Raw genomic sequence first — 18,741 nt, 5'->3', positions numbered from 1 at the left:
CTTTGTTGGTTACGTAGAGATACAGGATGTGTAGTAGATATTTCTTTTCTCCGTAATAGTTTTTTTTAATTTTTTTCGCTACCGGACTGTCCGTGTTTCGCCGTTCTAAGTGGTTGTCTGCAGAGAGCGCACGCTCGCACTGTCTTGCTGACCTTTCCTTTTCCTGGCAGACGGGTTGGGCTCCTTCCGTTGTGTTTTTTAGATTGCGGCTAACGGATGTCACTCGGGGGCGGTTCCGGGCACCCACTGCCTCCCTTCCTCCGGCTACCGCTACGCACTCAGCGGCTTCACGCTCGACTGTAGAATGAGTACGGACACACCGTGGCAAGTGCCCTTACCTGCATCTGTACTTAAAATAGTACGTTATAAAAAAGTTTTCTGGTCCTCCTGTTATTTACGACATTATACTCTGCGCACTCTAACAATCGCGCTGTAATCATGGTAGTCACTGACGACGGCGAAATAAAAATATAATCAAATTACTCGTCGTTTAAGTTCAATATAGTTATACAGCTTCACTATTATCCGCGAGACCTCGCCAGGCGTTCGGTTATGATTGGATGTACTTATTTAAAACTTCGAAGTGTAATCACGAACTTGATATTATGTTTGCCGCTGTTAACATTATCGATCACCCAGTGTGTGGTTGGTAGATTGCAATACTGAAAATACGGCAACATCGGCGTGGAAAAAAGAAATGAACGCACACTGCTGTTATCAAACTCTAGGTGACTCTACCTCTGACTTCTTCTGCAGTCAAATAATGATGGAAACGATACAAAGGTCAGTCTCATCTTCTCATGTAACTCAAAAATTTAAAACAAACTCAACTCGTCTTCAGCGTCAACGTGAGGCTACAGAGATACACCAAATAAAAATAGAAAAAGGTATGCTGAACAAATGTTGTGAGGTAATTATACTGTGGTGTCTGTTCAGATAGCTGAATCAAAGGTAAAGGACTCTGAAGATATAGAACGTGAACATGGCAGTTAATTATGAAAAGTCTTGTTTTCTTAGACAAACATACAGTAACGTCAGATTAATATGAGCCAAAATACGTTTTTGCTATTTCCCTTCCACTTATCTGAGATACTTCTATGAAACTGTGATCTTTTGATACACACTATATCCACCTTCAAGATCTTCACGTAGTACAGCTCGATTGTTTCTAAAATATATGAAAGTAATGTAAAACTGAATTATTTTAAGTAACTTAAAACGAATAAAATAATATAAATCGGGTAAAACCCCTTAACTTTATTAGTAACATTAATTAGCAGGATTCAGAAGATGACATCTGTTGTCAGAACAGTGAGATAAAGGTCTAAATAAAAATTAATCGTTGTCACATGTATTGCTAAGCTGCCTCAGTGTTCGTTTCGACAGTCAACTCTGGTTTCTTGTCGCGGTAATTTTTAGGTCGTTAGGATGCATCATTAACTTCATAACGAAAAGTTTCCAGCATGCTTCACACGTTTAGTCAATTAACTATAGAGTTTTATGACGATAATTCCAGAACCTTGGGCAGTACCGTTAATTTAATTACGAAAAGTTTCCAATACGCTCCACAACAATAGATGCAAACAATCTGAATCAGTTTGTCAAAAAGTGAGATAATCGTACTACCCCTTGGGATATGTTACGGTTTGTAATGTGGTAATATAACAAATCTGAGGATTTGACGGACAATATCTAAACGAATAGTATCTATTTTGCGTAAGAGAAGTCGTAGTTGCGATACCTAGTAGCCTTCGTGTTTTTCGCACGTTTCAGAAAGAAAGAAGTACTGTTTGCAAGATGGAACGCATATTTTGAGATTCTGAAAGTAAGATGTGCAGCAAGTTGGACGGACACGGTAAAGCCCTTCACAGGAAGTGGAACACACGAAGTAGTCATTGTACCACAAGATTAGAATGTTTGTAAGAGTTGACGTATGGCACGCTCTATCGTGAACTAATTAAGCAAAGCAAACGCAGTAATTTTAATTCTATGAAACACGAATCTATGTTATGCGAAAACTACACGATGTCCAATATTAAACAGGAATTTCAAATATTTCCAGAGACAAGTATTACGTTTCAGCAGCGCTGGAACCGTAGTCATCCAATACATACAGAACATTAACGAGTAGCAAGCAGAGGTAGAAGCAGCAGGGTTCAACGTGCCGTCGACGATGATATCATTACGTACGGAGCATAGGCTCCGAATGGAAGGACAGGGAAGAAAGCTAGCCCCATGTTTCCATAAGAACCGTCCAGGCACTTACCTTAAGCGACTTTAGGGGGAACTACGGAGGATCTAAACCTATTCAAACTGAAGAGGATCTGACCCATGTTCATAGCGAACGGGAGTTCCGTATCTGAATCAATGAACTGCAGTAAAAATCCTCGCTAAGGTATAAGTGACAAAAAACGATAATGATCGGTGATATGAAATGGTATTATCAATTGCTTCTATAATGGAGGAAGCAAGTGACAAGCAACAACCGAAAGTTAGCTGCTATCTGCGGAACAACCAACCTGCACAGTTTGTCCCGCAGTACGAGTCACATGTTTCGTGTCATTAAATGTAAATGTGTATAGAGAATTTCGCTGACGGTTACGGTTCAGCCTTGGCGAGTGCAAAACAGAGTGAGTCAGATCACGGAACATGGTAGGCGACTAGAGAAATACATCGGTAACTACGTGGAAATCCATTTACAAAATGGCAAAGATGGCCATCGACTGGGTAACTTTTTTATGACAGTCTGTAACAGTTGCAGATATGATCTAGAAGATGAGGAGTAATTAATTCTAGTTACAGTATGCACGAAGACGCAATGTAAAATCGTTTTCTATTTGCACAGGAAAAGAAGATCGAAAAATAGAGAACAGTATCATGAGATAGCTGTCATACAAAACACAGTGGTTTTCGTGGCCCAAAAGAGACTACGGGACGAGCTCAGCAATATGTCTGTAAGCCGTTCGATGAGAAGGGATGTGTCACGGTTGTGACAGCTTCAATACAACGACTATACCAAAAAACTTCGGGAATCGTAACCAACTCTGGCAATAACATTCGTAACGGTACTGATAGCAAACCATGTTTACGACAGCTTTTCGCTTTAACAGGATCGTTATCATTCCCAGTTAGAGATATTGTCATGCGTGCACCGCTAATCACACCTGCGAACAATTCCAGTTAGTTACTCAGTGCATCCATCGTAAGTGGGGACAGCATGTTATTCACTGACTTGTGATTTCGACCAATTCCACGAGCAACGATATCAGCAACGAGTTTCAGAGACAGTACTGCATCCTCTGGTGACGTGCAATACTGTTTCGGAGATTACGCTTCAGCTGTCGCCGCCACGTTTTATATATTTCCTGTGCGAAACAAAATGTTTCTTGTTACTGCCATTGCCTATTCCAGAACAGTGAAAAATAAACCTCCAGCAATCGTGACAAATTCGAGAGTAAACGGAATTTCCTACTCTACTGATGTGTGTCGTAAGTGCTATAAGATATTTTTCACTTTTCTGAAGGCTGTGACAATGGCTGAAGTTAGTTTCCTTTATACAGTATGCGAAACGACAAGGGGTTTTGCGACGAAAACTGAGCAGTCGAGTTCCGGAAACGAGTTCTATGATTTGTAAGTTGCCCGAGGATGGGATGAAAGCTAAGAAACAGGTTCTGAAGACTTTTTTTTTTTTTTTAATGTGAGAAACAGTGAATGAACGTCTTCTTCATTATCATTTAAAAATTCAGGCACACATGCGCCCTACATATTACAGCATTTTTATATTAAAATACTGGTAACATCATGATGTTCATAACTTGTCGTAACTGGTCGTAGAGCTCATTTCATATGTTTGATGAATGATCGCCTAAACTAAAGCTATTTCGAAACGTAGCATCCATGGACGTTTTATTCGGAGAGATGGTCTCTGACGTAGGAAACGAGATAAGCTATTATGGAGAAAACTGCACACATCGAAGCAAAAAAAAAAAAGCAAAAAAAACAACATGTGTGTCTCTCGTACATCAGTAGAGTATAGCGCGTAAGTTGAGAAACATGTTATGATGAATTATGAAATAAGCTGAAAACGTGAAAATGGTGAACTTTTCCTCCACTGTCATTTAAAACCACTGTCACGAATACATTCTACAGACAGCTGTATGTTTGTTTTCCTAAAACAATTAGCGGCGATCCCTCATGATGGTCGTAACAGGCAGCAACTGGTCACGCAACAAATTTTGTATTCAGTGTTGACTGGTGAAATAAAAATCATTCTTCACGACTTAGCGCAGGTAGAATGGTGTAACAGCGCTTGATGATACTTTATTTTATAAACAAGACGGGATGAGGTACTGCAGCGAAAAGTGACCAGAAAGGAGTGGTATTACTCCTAAACTGCTCAGGAAACACTTATGGAGACCTTTTATTTTAATTTGAAAAGGTGAAAAACAGTGAACGTCTTCCCCATTATCGTTTTTAATTGTACTCACTATACGGTTACCGCAATACGGGAAGTTTACATTTCTACAAAAGTAGCGACGGTACCTGATGATGGTCATAAACGGCCGAAATTAGCTGTGGAGGAAAGTCTGTTTGCAATCAGTACTGTCAAATAAATTATTCAAAAAAAAAATCACGGTTTCCGTACAGAACATCCGCGGAGGAACGCGAGGCCAAGTCGAAACGCGGGGCTCGGGCGGCGGTTTCCGGGGGCGCAGCAGCCAGGTCGTCGACCCCGGGGGCGGCGCCGACACTTACCTGGCGGCGGCGGAGGCGGCGGCGCTGTCGGTGTCGTCGGCGTTTTCGCGTCGCTGCAGCGCGCTGCGTCGCTTCGCCGCCGCTGCGTGGCAAAAGTGCGCCGGGGCCACGACGCTAGCGCGCGCCGACGTCCGCGCCACCTGTTGCCGCGAGCCGCCACTACCGGCCGAGCGCATCTCCCAGGCCGCACCAATCAAATGTCACCCGGCGGCCGGCGCGCTCTATCATTTCCACTCCGTGCCGGCGCCTTATCGCTCTCTCACGGTCGTCCTCTCAGCGCGGCGCTCCCCCTCCCACCGACTTTATTAACCTCGCAGCGTGAAACTAACACTCTGCTTATGCCTCTTCGCTGCTTGTGCCTCTCTCTCTCTCTCTCTCTCTCTTCCCCCCCCCCCCTCCCTCTCCTTTTTCTTTTTACTTTCCTTCCTGTCGCTCAAAACTCGTTTTCTTCGTTTCCCTCTAATCGCGCTACACGTCTTCCGTTGCGCGCACACACAGAACAATCTACTTTACCGGCCACGAGCGCGCGTACCACCCTTTTATCCAGTTGTCAATCAAACGTTTCACTTCTGAACCCGGTCCATCACTCACGGGCCCACCTGTCGTCTACGTACCGTCATTTATCCATCTAGCTGGGCGCGACGGGCGGAGGGAAAACGCGCCGGCAGCACCGGCTCCTTCCTCTTCGCCGTGGAGGTCGACGTCGGTCAGCGGACGTCGGTCGGGTCGCGTCCTGGTGTTGCTGCTCTGGCGTCGTCGTCCGATACAGTTCCAGTTCACGTACGCACTGAGCGAGAGGACGATCCCACTTTTCGAAGCGGTGCCCGTGCCGCTCGGGGTAGGGTCGGGTCAAGTCGCGGGGAGGGGTGAAGGGGGATGGAGAGGGGGGAGAGAGATAGACGCGTTGTCGACGCGGGAGGGAGGGAGGGAGGAGGAGACGAGGTGATCGCGGCGGCGTAGCCACGCCTGGAAATCGGCGTCGACGGCAGAAGCGGAGTGCGCGCCGCGGTGTGCTATGGCTGTTGGGCTAGGCCCGCCGGGAAACGAGGTCAGCGAGGCGCGCGGCGCGCCGGCCAACCACAGGCCGGCGGCTCCCTCCACGCAGCGCCGACTGAGCGGCCGACGGTGGGGCTCTGGCTCTCCGGCAGCCGCCGGCGGGCAGCGGCACTCGGCGGCCGGCAGCGGCGAGGGTCTGCGCTGAGGACTCGTCCGCTGGCACAGCTGCTGCCGTGCCGTGGGCTGCGCAGCGCCGCTCTGCTATACCGCTCGCCTCTCGGCGCAGCGCTTGTTCACACAAAATGAAACGCAGAGGCTCCGTGTGTCTTCTTACTCTCCCCGCCACTCTACATCACGGACTGGAACTTTGGTCCGTTCTTTCTTCAAAATAGGTCAAGCCATCTCTTCCTAATGATCTTTTGCCTCTTAGTTTATACTGTTTTTTGGCATTAGTGATTCTTGCACCGGGCATACGGTCTATATGTTCTTTGCATTTTAACTGATATTACGCCATCTACATTTATACTTCGCAAGCCACCCAACGGTGTGTCGCGGAGGGCACTTTACGTGCCACTGTCATTACTTCCTTTTTTTGTCCAATCGCGTATGGTTCGCGGGAAGAACGACTGCCGGAAAGCCTCCGTGCACGCTCGAATCTCTCTGATTTTACATTCGTGGTCTCCTCGGGAGTATAAGTAGGGGGAAGCAATATATTCGATATCTCATCCAGAAACGCACCCTCTCGAAACCTGGACAGCAAGCTAAACCGCGATGCAGAGCGCCTCTCTTGCAGAGTCTGCCACTTGAGTGGCTAAACATCTCCGTAACACTATCACGCTTACCAAATAACCCTGTCACGAAACCTGCCGCTCTTCTTCGGATCTTCTCTATCTCCTCTGTCAACCCGACCTGGTATGGATCCCACACTGATGAGCAATACTCAAGTATAGGTCGAACGAGTGTTTTGTAAACCACCTCCTTTGTTGATGGACTACATTTTGTAAGGACTCTCCCAATGAATCTCAACCTGGCACCCGCCCTACCAACAATTTATTTTATATGATCATGCCACTTCAAATCGTTCCGTACGCATACTCCCAGATATTTTACAGAAGTAGCTGCTATCCGTGTTTGTTCTGCTCTCAAATGATCATACAATAAACGATCCTTCTTTCTATCTATGCGCAATACATTACATTTGTCTTTGTTAAGAATCAGTTGCCACTCCCTGCACCAACTGCCTATCCACTGCAGATCTTCCTGCATTTCACTGCAGTTTTATAATGCTGCAACTTCTCTGTATACTACAGCATGATCCACCTAATGCCGCATGGAACATCCGACACTATCTACTAGGTCATTTATATATATTGTGAAAAGCAATGGCCCCATGTGGCACGCCAGAGCTTACTTTAACGTCTGCAGACGTCTCTGCATGAAGAACAACATGCAGTGTTCTGTTTGCTAAAAACTCTTCAATCCAGCCATACAGCTATGTGATCAAAAGTATCCGGACACCCTCGAAAACAAACGTTTTTCGTATTAGGTGCATTGTGCTGCAACCTACTGCCAGGTACTCCATATCAGCGACCTCACTAGTCATTAGACATCGTGAGAGAGCAGAATGCGACGCTCCGCGGAACCCACGGACTTCGAACGTGGTCGGGTGATTGGGTGTCACTTGTGTCGTACGTCTGTACGCAAAATTTCCACACTCCTGAACATCCATAGGTCCACTGTTCCCGATGTAATAGTGAAGTGGAAACGTGAAGGGACACGTACAGCACAAAAGCGTACACGCCGACCTCATCTGTTGACTGACAGACAGTTGAAGAGTGTCGTAATGTGTCATAGACGGACATCTATCCAGGCCCTTCACAAGTTCCAAACTGCGATCCACTGCAAGTACATTGTCGAGCGGCTGCTCATAAACAACACATCGCGCCGGTAAATCCCAAACGACGCCTCGCTTGTTGTAAGGAGCGTAAAAACTGGACGAATAAACAGTGCAAAAACGTTGTGTGGAGTGACGAATCACGGTACACGATGTGGTGATCCGATGGCAGGGTGTGGGTATGGCGAATGCCCGGGGAACGTCATCTGTCAGTGTGTGTAGTGCCAACAGTAAAATTCGGAGGCAGTGGTGTTACGGTGTGGTCGTGTTTTTCACACAGGGGGCTTCCACCCCTTGTTGTTTTGCGTGGCTCTATCACAGCACAGGCCTACATTGATGTTTTAAGCACCTTCTAGCTTCCCACTGCCGAAGAGAAATTCGAGGATGCATATTGCACCTTTCAACACGAACGGGCACCTATTCTATTGCACGGCCTGTGGCGTGGTGGTTACGCGACAGTAACGTCCCTGTAATGGACTGGCCTGCGCAGAGTCCTGACCTGAATCCTATAGAACACCTCTGTGATGTTTTGGAACGCCGCCAGGCCTCACCGACCGACATCGATATCTCTCCTGAGTGCAGCTCTCTGTAAGGAATGGGCTGCCTTTCCCCAAGAAACCTTCCAACAACTGAAAGAACGTATGCCTGCGAGAGTGGAAGCTGTCATCAAGGTTAAGGGTGGGCCAACGCCATATTGAATTCCAGCATTACCGACGGAGGGCACCGTGAACTTGTAAGTCATTTTCAGCCAGGTGTCCGGATACTTTTGATCACATAGTGTATCTGAATGCGTAGTGTCTGTTCTTTTGGATAGTTATGAAAGAACAGATACCACGAATTCACATGATTCGCCATGATGGGCAGAAACCCCACCACCTTCAGTACGGATGCCCGATTGCGTCCGACCTCCTGCAGGAACCTTAGGAAAGTAGCGAGCATGGGCTGCAGGGACAGAGGTTGCGGATAGTTGGCGCTAGGTGGGGGGAGGGCTGGGACAGTCCGCACAGTGTCCTGATGACTCAGTGATTAACCCAACTGCCTGGTAAGCAGTAGATCCCTGTTCGAATCCCAGTCTGGCACACATTTTCACAGGTCGCCGCAGATTCCACATGAAGTCGTGATGAAGCTGCCGTCTATAGCCCCTTCCCTTCCGTTTCCTTTCTCCCCCCCCCCCCCCCTCCCACCTTCAATTTACATAATTAACTGTTATAGTTTTGATTATGTCAGTTACGTTTCGTATATTCAGCTCGGCTCTCATCATTTGTCTTTTTATCCGTCAAAGTATGTCCAGTCATGTATCTAAGGAAATTCATTTCACATCGATTCTCTTTCCATATCTCTTCTTAAGCGAACCGTTTCCGCATCCCTAGAGCAGCGCTGGCATAGCCATAACCTTATAGAACCTTAGTAGAGTATCCCGGTGGACTTTCTTTCCCAGTGTTTTGCGTAAAGTTTCACAGAAATGGTTAAAGAGGTCTAACTTATTTTCCACTTCATTGTTTGTCGTGTATATAACACTGTGCCTTAAATATTTAAATGTATTAGCTTGCTCGGAGATTTGCTTGTCAGTTTCAATCTAAACTCGCTTGGACTGGTGTGCAAAAAATGCCATTGATTTTCGCTTCTTGATGGAGACGTTCAAATTGTATGCTCTGGCTGTTTTACTTAAAGATAGTTTCTTGTAAGTCATTTTCGTTCTAATACTTACTTGGTCGCCAGCAAAAAGTGGTGTAGTAACATCCACATCGTTAATTTTAATTTGTTTCATTGTCTGTAAGGAAGTTACATCGCCGATACACATATTAAAAATAGTGGACACCTTTGTCTAATTCCTTGGTTTATTTCACCCATATTATGCCTGTTGCCTGGTATTCTTATTTCTATTTTGTTATTCATACATCTCTACAGCTCTTATAAGATGCGATGGAACCCCTCTGTTTTTTTAAATCTCTCGTGATTTGCTTTGATTTCATTTATCAAACGCCTTATGGCAGCCAATAACGGCAAGCATAGTCGGTAAATTGAATTCACAATGTTTTTCTATTAATTGTATGATGGTGAAGATACAGTCGGAGCATGATCTGCCTTTTCGAAAACCATGTTGGGCATCAGATAGCAGAGTTTCAGCAACTGGCGATAGTCGTTTTGTTATAATGCTAGCATATACTTTATAAAATGAATTCAGAAGGCTAATAATACCTCTTTACTTCTGACATTCATGTCTGTCTCTTTTGTTTTAAATTGGGCATATGTGGGCTATAGTACACTCTTGGGTGTAGAAAGAATCCACCAGTACATATCCATAAAATCGAGTATTCTTATTTTTGCAATATTTCATGCATATTTTATCAGTTCTGAATTCGTCGCCAGATCTGCTGCAGAAACGTGTCTCCGATTTTCCGCCCCGGAAGTCCCTCTCATATTTCTTCGAAGCAACTGTTCGATGCCAGAGGTTTTTACAGTACCTGCCGCAAGACGCAACTAATGACATTCGCACGGCGGAGTTCAAATTTCTACGAGAGCTATTCGGGAAAGTAAGGAACGATCGGTCGCGAAATGGAAACCACAGTGAAAATCCGATGAAGCTTTCCACAGATGTGTTTGGCAGTGTCTCTAGTATGCCCGCAAATAGAGTCACGTTGCTCCTATCAGTTATGAGCGCACAGTGAGTGCCTAAAGATGCCTAGAAAATAGTGTCTCCCAGCAAGTATGGGTGCTTACAGAGGGATTTCGCTCTATCTCATGTAACCTCAGTGTCATGCATTTCCTTCTTCATGACAGCGCTCGGTCTCACACTGCAGGGACAATTACGGCACTACCCTTGCGTTTCCGATGGGAAGTGTTCGATCACCCACCATACAGCCCGGACTTGGCTCCCTCTGACTTTTATCTCTGCTCAAATGAACACCTCGCTATGAAGACAATATTTTGATACGGACAAGGAGCTGCAGTCCAGCATAGAGAATTGTCGGAAGGCACAGGAGGCTGCCTTCTATGGCAAGGGAACTGAAAAGTTCGTATAACGCTTCACATGTCTAAATCGGAGCGGCAACTATGTAGAGATGTAGCTGGAAGGTGTAGCTAACTGTTGCAAATAAAACAGTTTTGATTTTCAGCGTGGTTTTCAGTTTGCGACCGATTATTCCTCACTTTCCAATAGCTCTTGCACATCTACTTGCATACCCCGCTAGCTACCTTACGGTGTGTGGTAGAGGCGACATCTCGTTCCACTAAATGCTCTTTCTCTCCCTTCTCTGTCCCATTCGTGAAGAATTATTGTCGCTAACTCATCGTATTAGCTCTAATTTCTGCGATTTTCTAGTTTTGTCCACATCGGGAGGATGTAATATATTCCCCAAATCTTCATCGAAGGTACGCTCTCGGAATTTCAACAGCAAACCACTCCGTGATGCACACCACCTCTCTCGTAGAAGTACCCTCAGAGATTCACCATTTTCATGACGCTATCACATCATCTGAACGATTCCCTGTTCTTTGTTGGATATTTATGTCTTCTACTAATGCAACCTAGCAAGGGTCCCAGACTGGTGAACAATACTGAAGAATAAGTCGAACAAGTGTTTTGTGAGTCGCTATTTTCGTGGATGAATTTCCTTAAGGCTTACCTTACAGTTAAGGTTCTTACTTTAAGGAAATTCATCCCCGAAAGTAAGGTAAGGTAAGAAATTTAAGATAAGAACAGCGCGTTTTGCCACTGAATCATTTGGTCGGTGCGGTGTCGTTACGAAAATGTTTAAACTCTGCGGGTAGGTAGTGCGAGAGGCGTTGTGCTTCACAGAGAGGTTTACTGTTGAAAGTCGGGAGCGTACGATTCTGGCAACATATCTTTTCTTTCTGAAGTGACCACAATGAGAAAATCGGAGAAATTAGACCAAATACTGCGTCTCTATAATTGTGGTCCTTCCACTTTAGCTTACTACGGTTACTTCTAGATATTTTATCGTTGTTACTGTTTCCACTGATTCGTCATGATTAGTGTAATCGAACAGCAATGGAAATTTTTGCCTGTTTAACCGTAATGTGTTACATTTATTTACGTCTCATGTCAACTGCCAGTTCGTATGCTAGTCATTCATCGTCCTCGTTTTGCTACAGTCTTCTGGTGTGCACCCGTCCTACAGATAATAGTATTGGCCGGCATTAAACCTCATGGTTCTTCTGATGTTATTCACTAGATTATTTACATACACGGTAGACAGTAACGGCTCTGTAACGTTCCATTTATGTATTCCAGATATCTTTAATCTGACGACAGAATCTTAGAGTGGTAAGAGACAGTCTGAAAACCTTGTAACGGTGTTGCAGGATATGTGATACTAAAAATAATTATTAAGAAAAAAATTCGATACGTTGAGACATTACAGGGTTAATTAGCATTAAAATTAGTTAATAACGCCTTTGATTGTGTAAATTCAAGCGACCCGCCAGAGACGGTGTCGCCAAAGGTGTTCTTCGTTTTCTTTCGTAAAACCGAACAAAATAGCGATAAGAAAATTAGACCTGGGACGATAGTTAAAACCGCACCCGAGCCAAAGTCTGAACAATCACGTGCGCTTTCATCTACGGTGTGAGAACAACTTACAGTGATTGTATCTGACAGACCACTTGAATTTGCGCGCCCGACGGGTTGATTGGCTAACTTCAATGCCAATTAACTTGAAAGTTATCAGCTTTATATTCTTAACAATTATTTCTCAGCACATCCTAACCTGCAACAGCCATACTAGCTTTTCAGACTGTTTCTAACCACCTATATACACAGCGTTTTATATGCCATGAACACCTTTGTTCGAACATAACAGATTCCTTACTTCTGTAGAAGGACGAAAGACGCATTGCGTTGATTATTGATGACAATCCAAACCTCTCTGACCTAGAATACTTGCTTCTAGCGGGATGTGTTCGACCAGGTAAGTCACACTAATACGTGTTGCGGAAGTACCCACACTTTAGCTTGTGACGCCGTTCATTCTAATTTGCCATTGTTGCGCAGCGTCCTCTAATTGCACAGCATACTGGAAGAGCGGAATGTAGAGGAACCAGCGCTAGGTCGAAGTTTAGAGTTAATCTTTGTATTGTACTTGATGTTGCTGTGATCTTCAACCCCAATGGTGGTCTGAAGCAGCGCTACGCACTAGTTCCTTCATTTCCGCGTACCTACTGCTACCTATATCCACTGTAGTCAAGTCCTGGTCTCCCGCTCTGTATCATTTTCGTACTTACCTTTATTATCATATCGACGGTTACTAAATGTCTCAATCAAGTTGTACCACAAATTTATATTCTCCCCAATTCCATTCAGTATCTTTTCATTGGCTTTTGATCTGTTCATCCATTTATATGTAGCTTCTAGTCTCTTCTTGTTTGAAGCGTTTATCGTCCACGTTTCACTTCCGTACAAGTCTCTTTTCGAGGCACTACTTATTCCTTTTAACTGCTCTTCCAAGTTCTTCGTCGTCTTTGATAGAAATGCAGTTTCATCTAAAAACTGTAAGTTTCTATTTCTTCTCTCTACATTTTATTTCCCTTTCTAAATTTTCCAATGTTTATTTAACCATTTGCTGAGTGAGCAGACTTACTAATATCTGGGTTAGTCTGCAACCCTGCCCTACATCATTTGTAAAGAGCAAGTCACTCTATACTGTGTATCGTACTACTCGTAGGTAAGTTATGTACTCTATAACTAAATGTGGTGTTTACTGAACAGTACACAGAACTACGATTTTCTAGCCGTGCCAGTCCCCATTTTGCGATCGGAGTGCGGGAAAAAATAATGCTTGCACACCTACTTATGCACATCAGCCTCTTTTATCTGGTCCTGAGTCTGCCGAGAAAAATATAATGAAATCAGTACAGCTGTGTTACAAGTTGTCTGTGGTATTAGATCTATAAATTAGCTTAACATTATGCAAAGTAAGTGCTAAAAGTGATAAGATGGTGGTTTCCTTTTGCCTCGTTTGAGTTTCGAAAAGAATAATTCTGCAACTCAGTTACTCCGTTAACCATCTTCCTGTTCCAAAACCGGTCACTGATGTAGCGATTACCCATTCCTTTTGCAGCTGAAGTTCATGATCTTTTACTTCCCACTTCCCCTTTATGGGTAGTCTCAAAATGTTCAAATGTGTGTGAAATCTTATAGGTCTTAACTGCTAAGGTCATCAGTTCCTAAGCTTACGCACCACTTAACCTAAATTATCCTAAGGACAAACACACACCCATGCCCGAGGGAGGACTCGAACCTCCGCCGGGACCAGCCGCACAGTCCATGACTGCAGCGCCTAATGGGTTGTGTAAAAAAAAAAAAAAAAAGGCCTAACTAATGGCAGCGTACCTCAGCCAATGTGTAAACCTATGTCATCTCTACGTGCTCCTCCTTCAAAACTCAGTCGAAGAAAGCGGCAAAAATCGCTATCCACTCAGAACCTTTCTCCTATTCGAAGTCTCACTAATGCCTGTGATCGAGTTTGTTATCTTCAAAGGCATTCTAGCCACGAATCCACGGTTAAACAATGCTGTTCACATGGAGATAAATAGTCATAAAGTCTTTGACTTACTAAAAGCAACTAGACCGATCACTAGCGTTAGTGCAGCATTTTCATATTGAATAGGAAGGAGTTGCCATTTGTAGGATAACTCGATGTTTGCACCTAGTAAATCAAGTCAAATATCTGACAAAACGTTTCATACAGAGCTATTTAAGAGGTAAAATGACTGATAGGGGCTCTATAGCCCTGTTAGAAACATGTGTGAGAATGAAATGCCTTTTCAAATTACATCAGACTTCACAATTATTCAAGTCCAAGTAAGCTGAAGGAAAAAAAATACATCTGGGGAAACGAATGAAGAGAAAATTTTGCCATCGAAAAACAAAAATAAACGCACAAGACGGAGCAACAGACGCGATAGGAAGTATTAATCAAGAACTGAAAGTGAAAAAAACTCATTGAATGAGATAATAATATCCCTGTCTGCTTCTTCCAAAGTTTCATGTAACTATCTTGAACCGGTAACTTGTCTCACTTTCACTAGTTTTTACAAAAAATAACCCTACATCTTGAACAGGTACCTGCTCCTTCTCATTTCTTGATGTAGGTCTAATACAGGATAATTTTAAGACAGACTTGATTACTCGGTAGATGTGGGCCTTGGAGGTAACATACCATTCTACAAGCGTTCGCCATTGATGATGTTATAATCTGCTTCTCGATGTGTCAGCATTATTCATTGTCCCTTTATTTTCGGTTTGAGATGACATACCATTCCGCAAGAGTTAGCCATAGATGGCGTTATAATCTGCTTCTCGATGTGTCAGCATTATTGTCCCTTAATTTTCAGTTTCTGATAAAACGCGCAACAATTCCGAAGCTTTAACAACATAGATTTAACATTTCTTCGTCGGTTCATCTTCTCCACATGCCTTGAAGTCACCCGTAGTTAGGTCGTATTTAATGATGAAATAATTCATTAACTTAATTTTCACATGGTTTCCGCCACATACATTTTATATCTGTGTTGACTATCACAATGGCACAAAACAAAAGTGCCAATTAGAGTTACGTTCTCAGTGTGTCAGTAACCCATCACGATAAGTTCGTCTCCTGTACATGCCTCGAAATCACTTGCCACCTGTTGGCGATACCACAGCACTAGTGATGTAAAAGTAGTTTGAGTGTGTTTTATGGCCGGAATAATTTTTTTAGCTATTGTTACAGTACTTTTCTGCAGCTGTTTTCCTGTTCATTTTACGATTTCCATAAAGGCATATTATCAGAGTATTGGTCTGTTTTACTGCTCTGTTGCACCGCCAAGGTCGTCATTACCAATGTTATTAGGCAGTTCATAGCTGTAGCACTAAGATGTCATACAGTGAAAAGTAACCGACTAGGTGCACATTTACTTCAACAAATAACTAAATTAAATCTAAAGTTACTAAATTAAAACTAAGTGTAACTGTACAAATGATTTAGGAGACAGCCTGGGCATATATCTTACACTGTTTGAAGATGATGCTATCATTTACCGTCTGATAAAGTCATCATAAAATCAAAACCAATTTCAAAATTATTTAGACAAATATCTATATGGTTTGAAAAGAGACAGTTGATCATAAATAATGGAAAGTGTGACATCATCCACATGAGCACTGCAACAAATCTTTTAAATTTCGGTTACACGATAGATCACACAAATCTATAGGCTATCAACTCAACTAAATACAATGTTGTGGGGAAGGCAAACCAAAGAGTGTGTCGTATTGGTAGGAGATGCGACGGGTCTACTAACGAGACTGCCTGCACTACGGTTATCCGCCCTGTTGTGAAGTACTGTTTCGTGGTATGGGACCCTTACCAGATAGGATTGACGGTGGACATCGAAAAAGTTCAAAGAAGGGCAGAGGAGAGGTAGTGTCACGGATATCATACGCGAGTTGGGGTGGCAATCATTAAAATAAAGGCTTTTTTTGTAGCGGCGAGAACTTAATATAAGTGAAGATGATGAACAGTTGCTTCGAAGCTATGTTATACAGCGGTAAACCCAAGAACTGTATTTGCCATTGACCAGGTGGGAACGCCTGTAAACTCATATCTCATATGACTTTTGAGGTATCATATTTATCGAACTAAGGAAGCATTCTAAGAATACAGTGGATGTATGGGAAATTATCAATGCAGCGTAAAAGTGAAATTCATTGGAACTGCTAAGACTCAAGATCATGAAGACAGGTATTTGAGAGACAAAAAGAGAGCGAGCGAGCGAGAGATCGGGAGAGAGAGAGAGAGAGGTACAGTGAAATTTAATACTATCGTAGGAGGAACACATTGCGTATATGTGGTTCACTGGTTGAGTAGCTACTAAAGACATTCAGTCTTTTCCTCCGTGACAGGGTTCTACTTTATGTCTTATATATTATTTACATATTAACAAGAGCCGCACCCATGATCTAGGGGTACCATCTTTGATAAGAAATCAAAACGTCTTCGGTTCCGGGTTGGAACCACGCAACCAGTTAAATTTTGAATAAAAATCATCAGCAATGGCGCCAGATGAATTCTGACCTAAGATGTCACCCTCATTCTGCCAACCACCTCGTCAAAGAGGGAGGAGGAGCGGACACAGATTCAGAGCACTCTCTTGCCCGATGGGTGGGAAACTGTTCCTAAAGGCAGAAGGATCCGAAATGATCAACGGTATGAGGATTCAGAAGGCAATGGAAACCATTGCATTAAAGACACATACGAGGTGCATTCAAGTTCTAAGGCCTCCGATTTTTTTTCTCCGGACTGGAAAGAGATAGAAACATGTGCATTGTTTTAAAATGAGGCCGCGTTCATTGCCAATACGTCCCAGAGATGGCAGCACCGTGCGGCAGATGGAATTTTACCGCCAGCGGCGAGAATGAGAACTGTTTTAAATACTTAAAATGGCGACGTTTTCCTTACTTGAACAGCGTGCAATCATTCGTTTTCTGAATTTGCGTGGTGTGAAACCAATTTAAATTCATCGACAGTTGAAGGAGACATGTGGTGATGGAGTTATGGATGTGTCGAAAGTGCGTTCGTGGGTGCGACAGTTTAATGAAGCCAGGACATCGTGTGACAACAAACCGAAATAACCTCGGGCTCGCACAAGCTGGTCTGACGGCATGATCGAGAAAGTGGAGAGAATTGGTTTGGGGGATCGCCGAATGACTGTTGAACAGATCGCCTCCAGAGTTGGCATTTCTGTGGGTTCTGTGCACACAATCCTGCATGACGACCTGAAAATGCGAAAAGTGTCATCCAGGTGGGTGCCACGAATGCTGGCGGACGACCACATGGCTGCCCGTGTGGCATGTTGCCAAGCAATGTTGACACGCAATGACAGCATGAATGGGACTTTCTTTTCGTCGGTTGTGACAATGGATGAGACGTGGATGCCATTTTTCAATCCAGAAACAAAGCGCCAGTCAGCTCACTGGAAGCACACAGATTCACCGCCACCAAAAAAATTTCGGGTAACCGCCAGCGCTGAGAAAATGATGGTGTCCATGTTCTGGGACAGCGAGGGCGTAATACTTACCCATTGCGTTCCAAAGGGCACTACGGTAACAGGTGCATCCTACGAAAATGTTTTGAAGAACAAATTCCTTCCTGCACTGGAACAAAAACGTCCGGGAAGGGCTGCGCGTGTGCTGTTTCACCAAGACAACGAACTCGCACATCGAGCTAACGTTACGCAACAGTTTCTTCGTGATAACAACTTTGAAGTGATTCCTCATGCTTCCTACTCACCTGACCTGGCTCCTAGTGACTTTTGGCTTTATCCAACAATGAAAGACACTCTCCGTGGCCGCACATTCACCAGCCGTGCTGCTATTGCCTCAGCGATTTTCCAGTGGTCAAAACAGACTCCTAAAGAAGCCTTCGCCGCTGCCATGGAATCATGGCGTCAGCGTTGTGAAAAATGAGTACGTCTGCAGGGCGATTACGTCGAGAAGTAACGCCAGTATCATCGATTTCGGGTGAGTAGTTAATTAGAAAAAAAAAACGGAGGCCTTAGAACTTGAATGCACCTCGTAATGTGTATACAAAGGGCATGTGTCATGATGATTTCACCACAGGAAAAAGATTCCGGAATAGTCCCCCATTCGGATCTCCGAGAGGGGGGCTGCCAAAGAGGAGGTGACCATGGGAAAAAGATTGAATAACCAACGAAAGGATAACGTACTACGAGGCGGGGTTTGGATTGTCAGAAGTTTCAATTAGTTAGGGAAGCTAGAAAACCTGAAATGGGAAATGCAAAGGCTCAGTCTAGATAGAGTAAGGGTCAGTGAAGTGAAATAGAAAAAGGACAAGGATTTCTGGTCAGATGAGTATAGGGAAATATCAACAGCAGCAGAAAATGGTATAACGAGGGTAGGACTCGTTACGAATACGAAGGTAGGACAGAGAGTGTGTTACTGAGAACAGTTCAGTGATAGGGCTGTTCTTATCAGAATCGACAGCAAGCCAACACCGAAAACAATAGTTCAGATATGTATTCGGACGTCGCAAGCTGAAAATGAACAGATGGAGAAAATATATAAGGATACTGAA

General features: G+C 43.9%; 1 protein-coding gene across 1 annotated transcript in view; it reads right to left on the bottom strand.

The window, feature by feature from the left end:
* Positions 1-5,710, bottom strand: part of LOC126474576 (protein embryonic gonad-like) — a 170,923-nt gene extending 165,213 nt beyond the window's left edge. Inside the window, exon 1 of the mRNA XM_050102051.1 lies at positions 5,370-5,710. Within this exon, the coding sequence (XP_049958008.1) occupies positions 5,370-5,375 (6 nt within the window). The 5' untranslated portion in view covers positions 5,376-5,710. The remainder of the gene's footprint in view (positions 1-5,369) is intronic.
* Between the last annotated feature and the right edge of the window lie 13,031 nt (positions 5,711-18,741).

This window comes from Schistocerca serialis, chromosome 4 (assembly GCF_023864345.2).
Source record: "Schistocerca serialis cubense isolate TAMUIC-IGC-003099 chromosome 4, iqSchSeri2.2, whole genome shotgun sequence".
NCBI classification, from domain to species: domain Eukaryota; kingdom Metazoa; phylum Arthropoda; class Insecta; order Orthoptera; family Acrididae; genus Schistocerca; species Schistocerca serialis.
The sequence above is the reverse complement of the archived record's forward strand: the minus strand, read 5'-3'. Positions and strand labels throughout refer to the sequence as shown.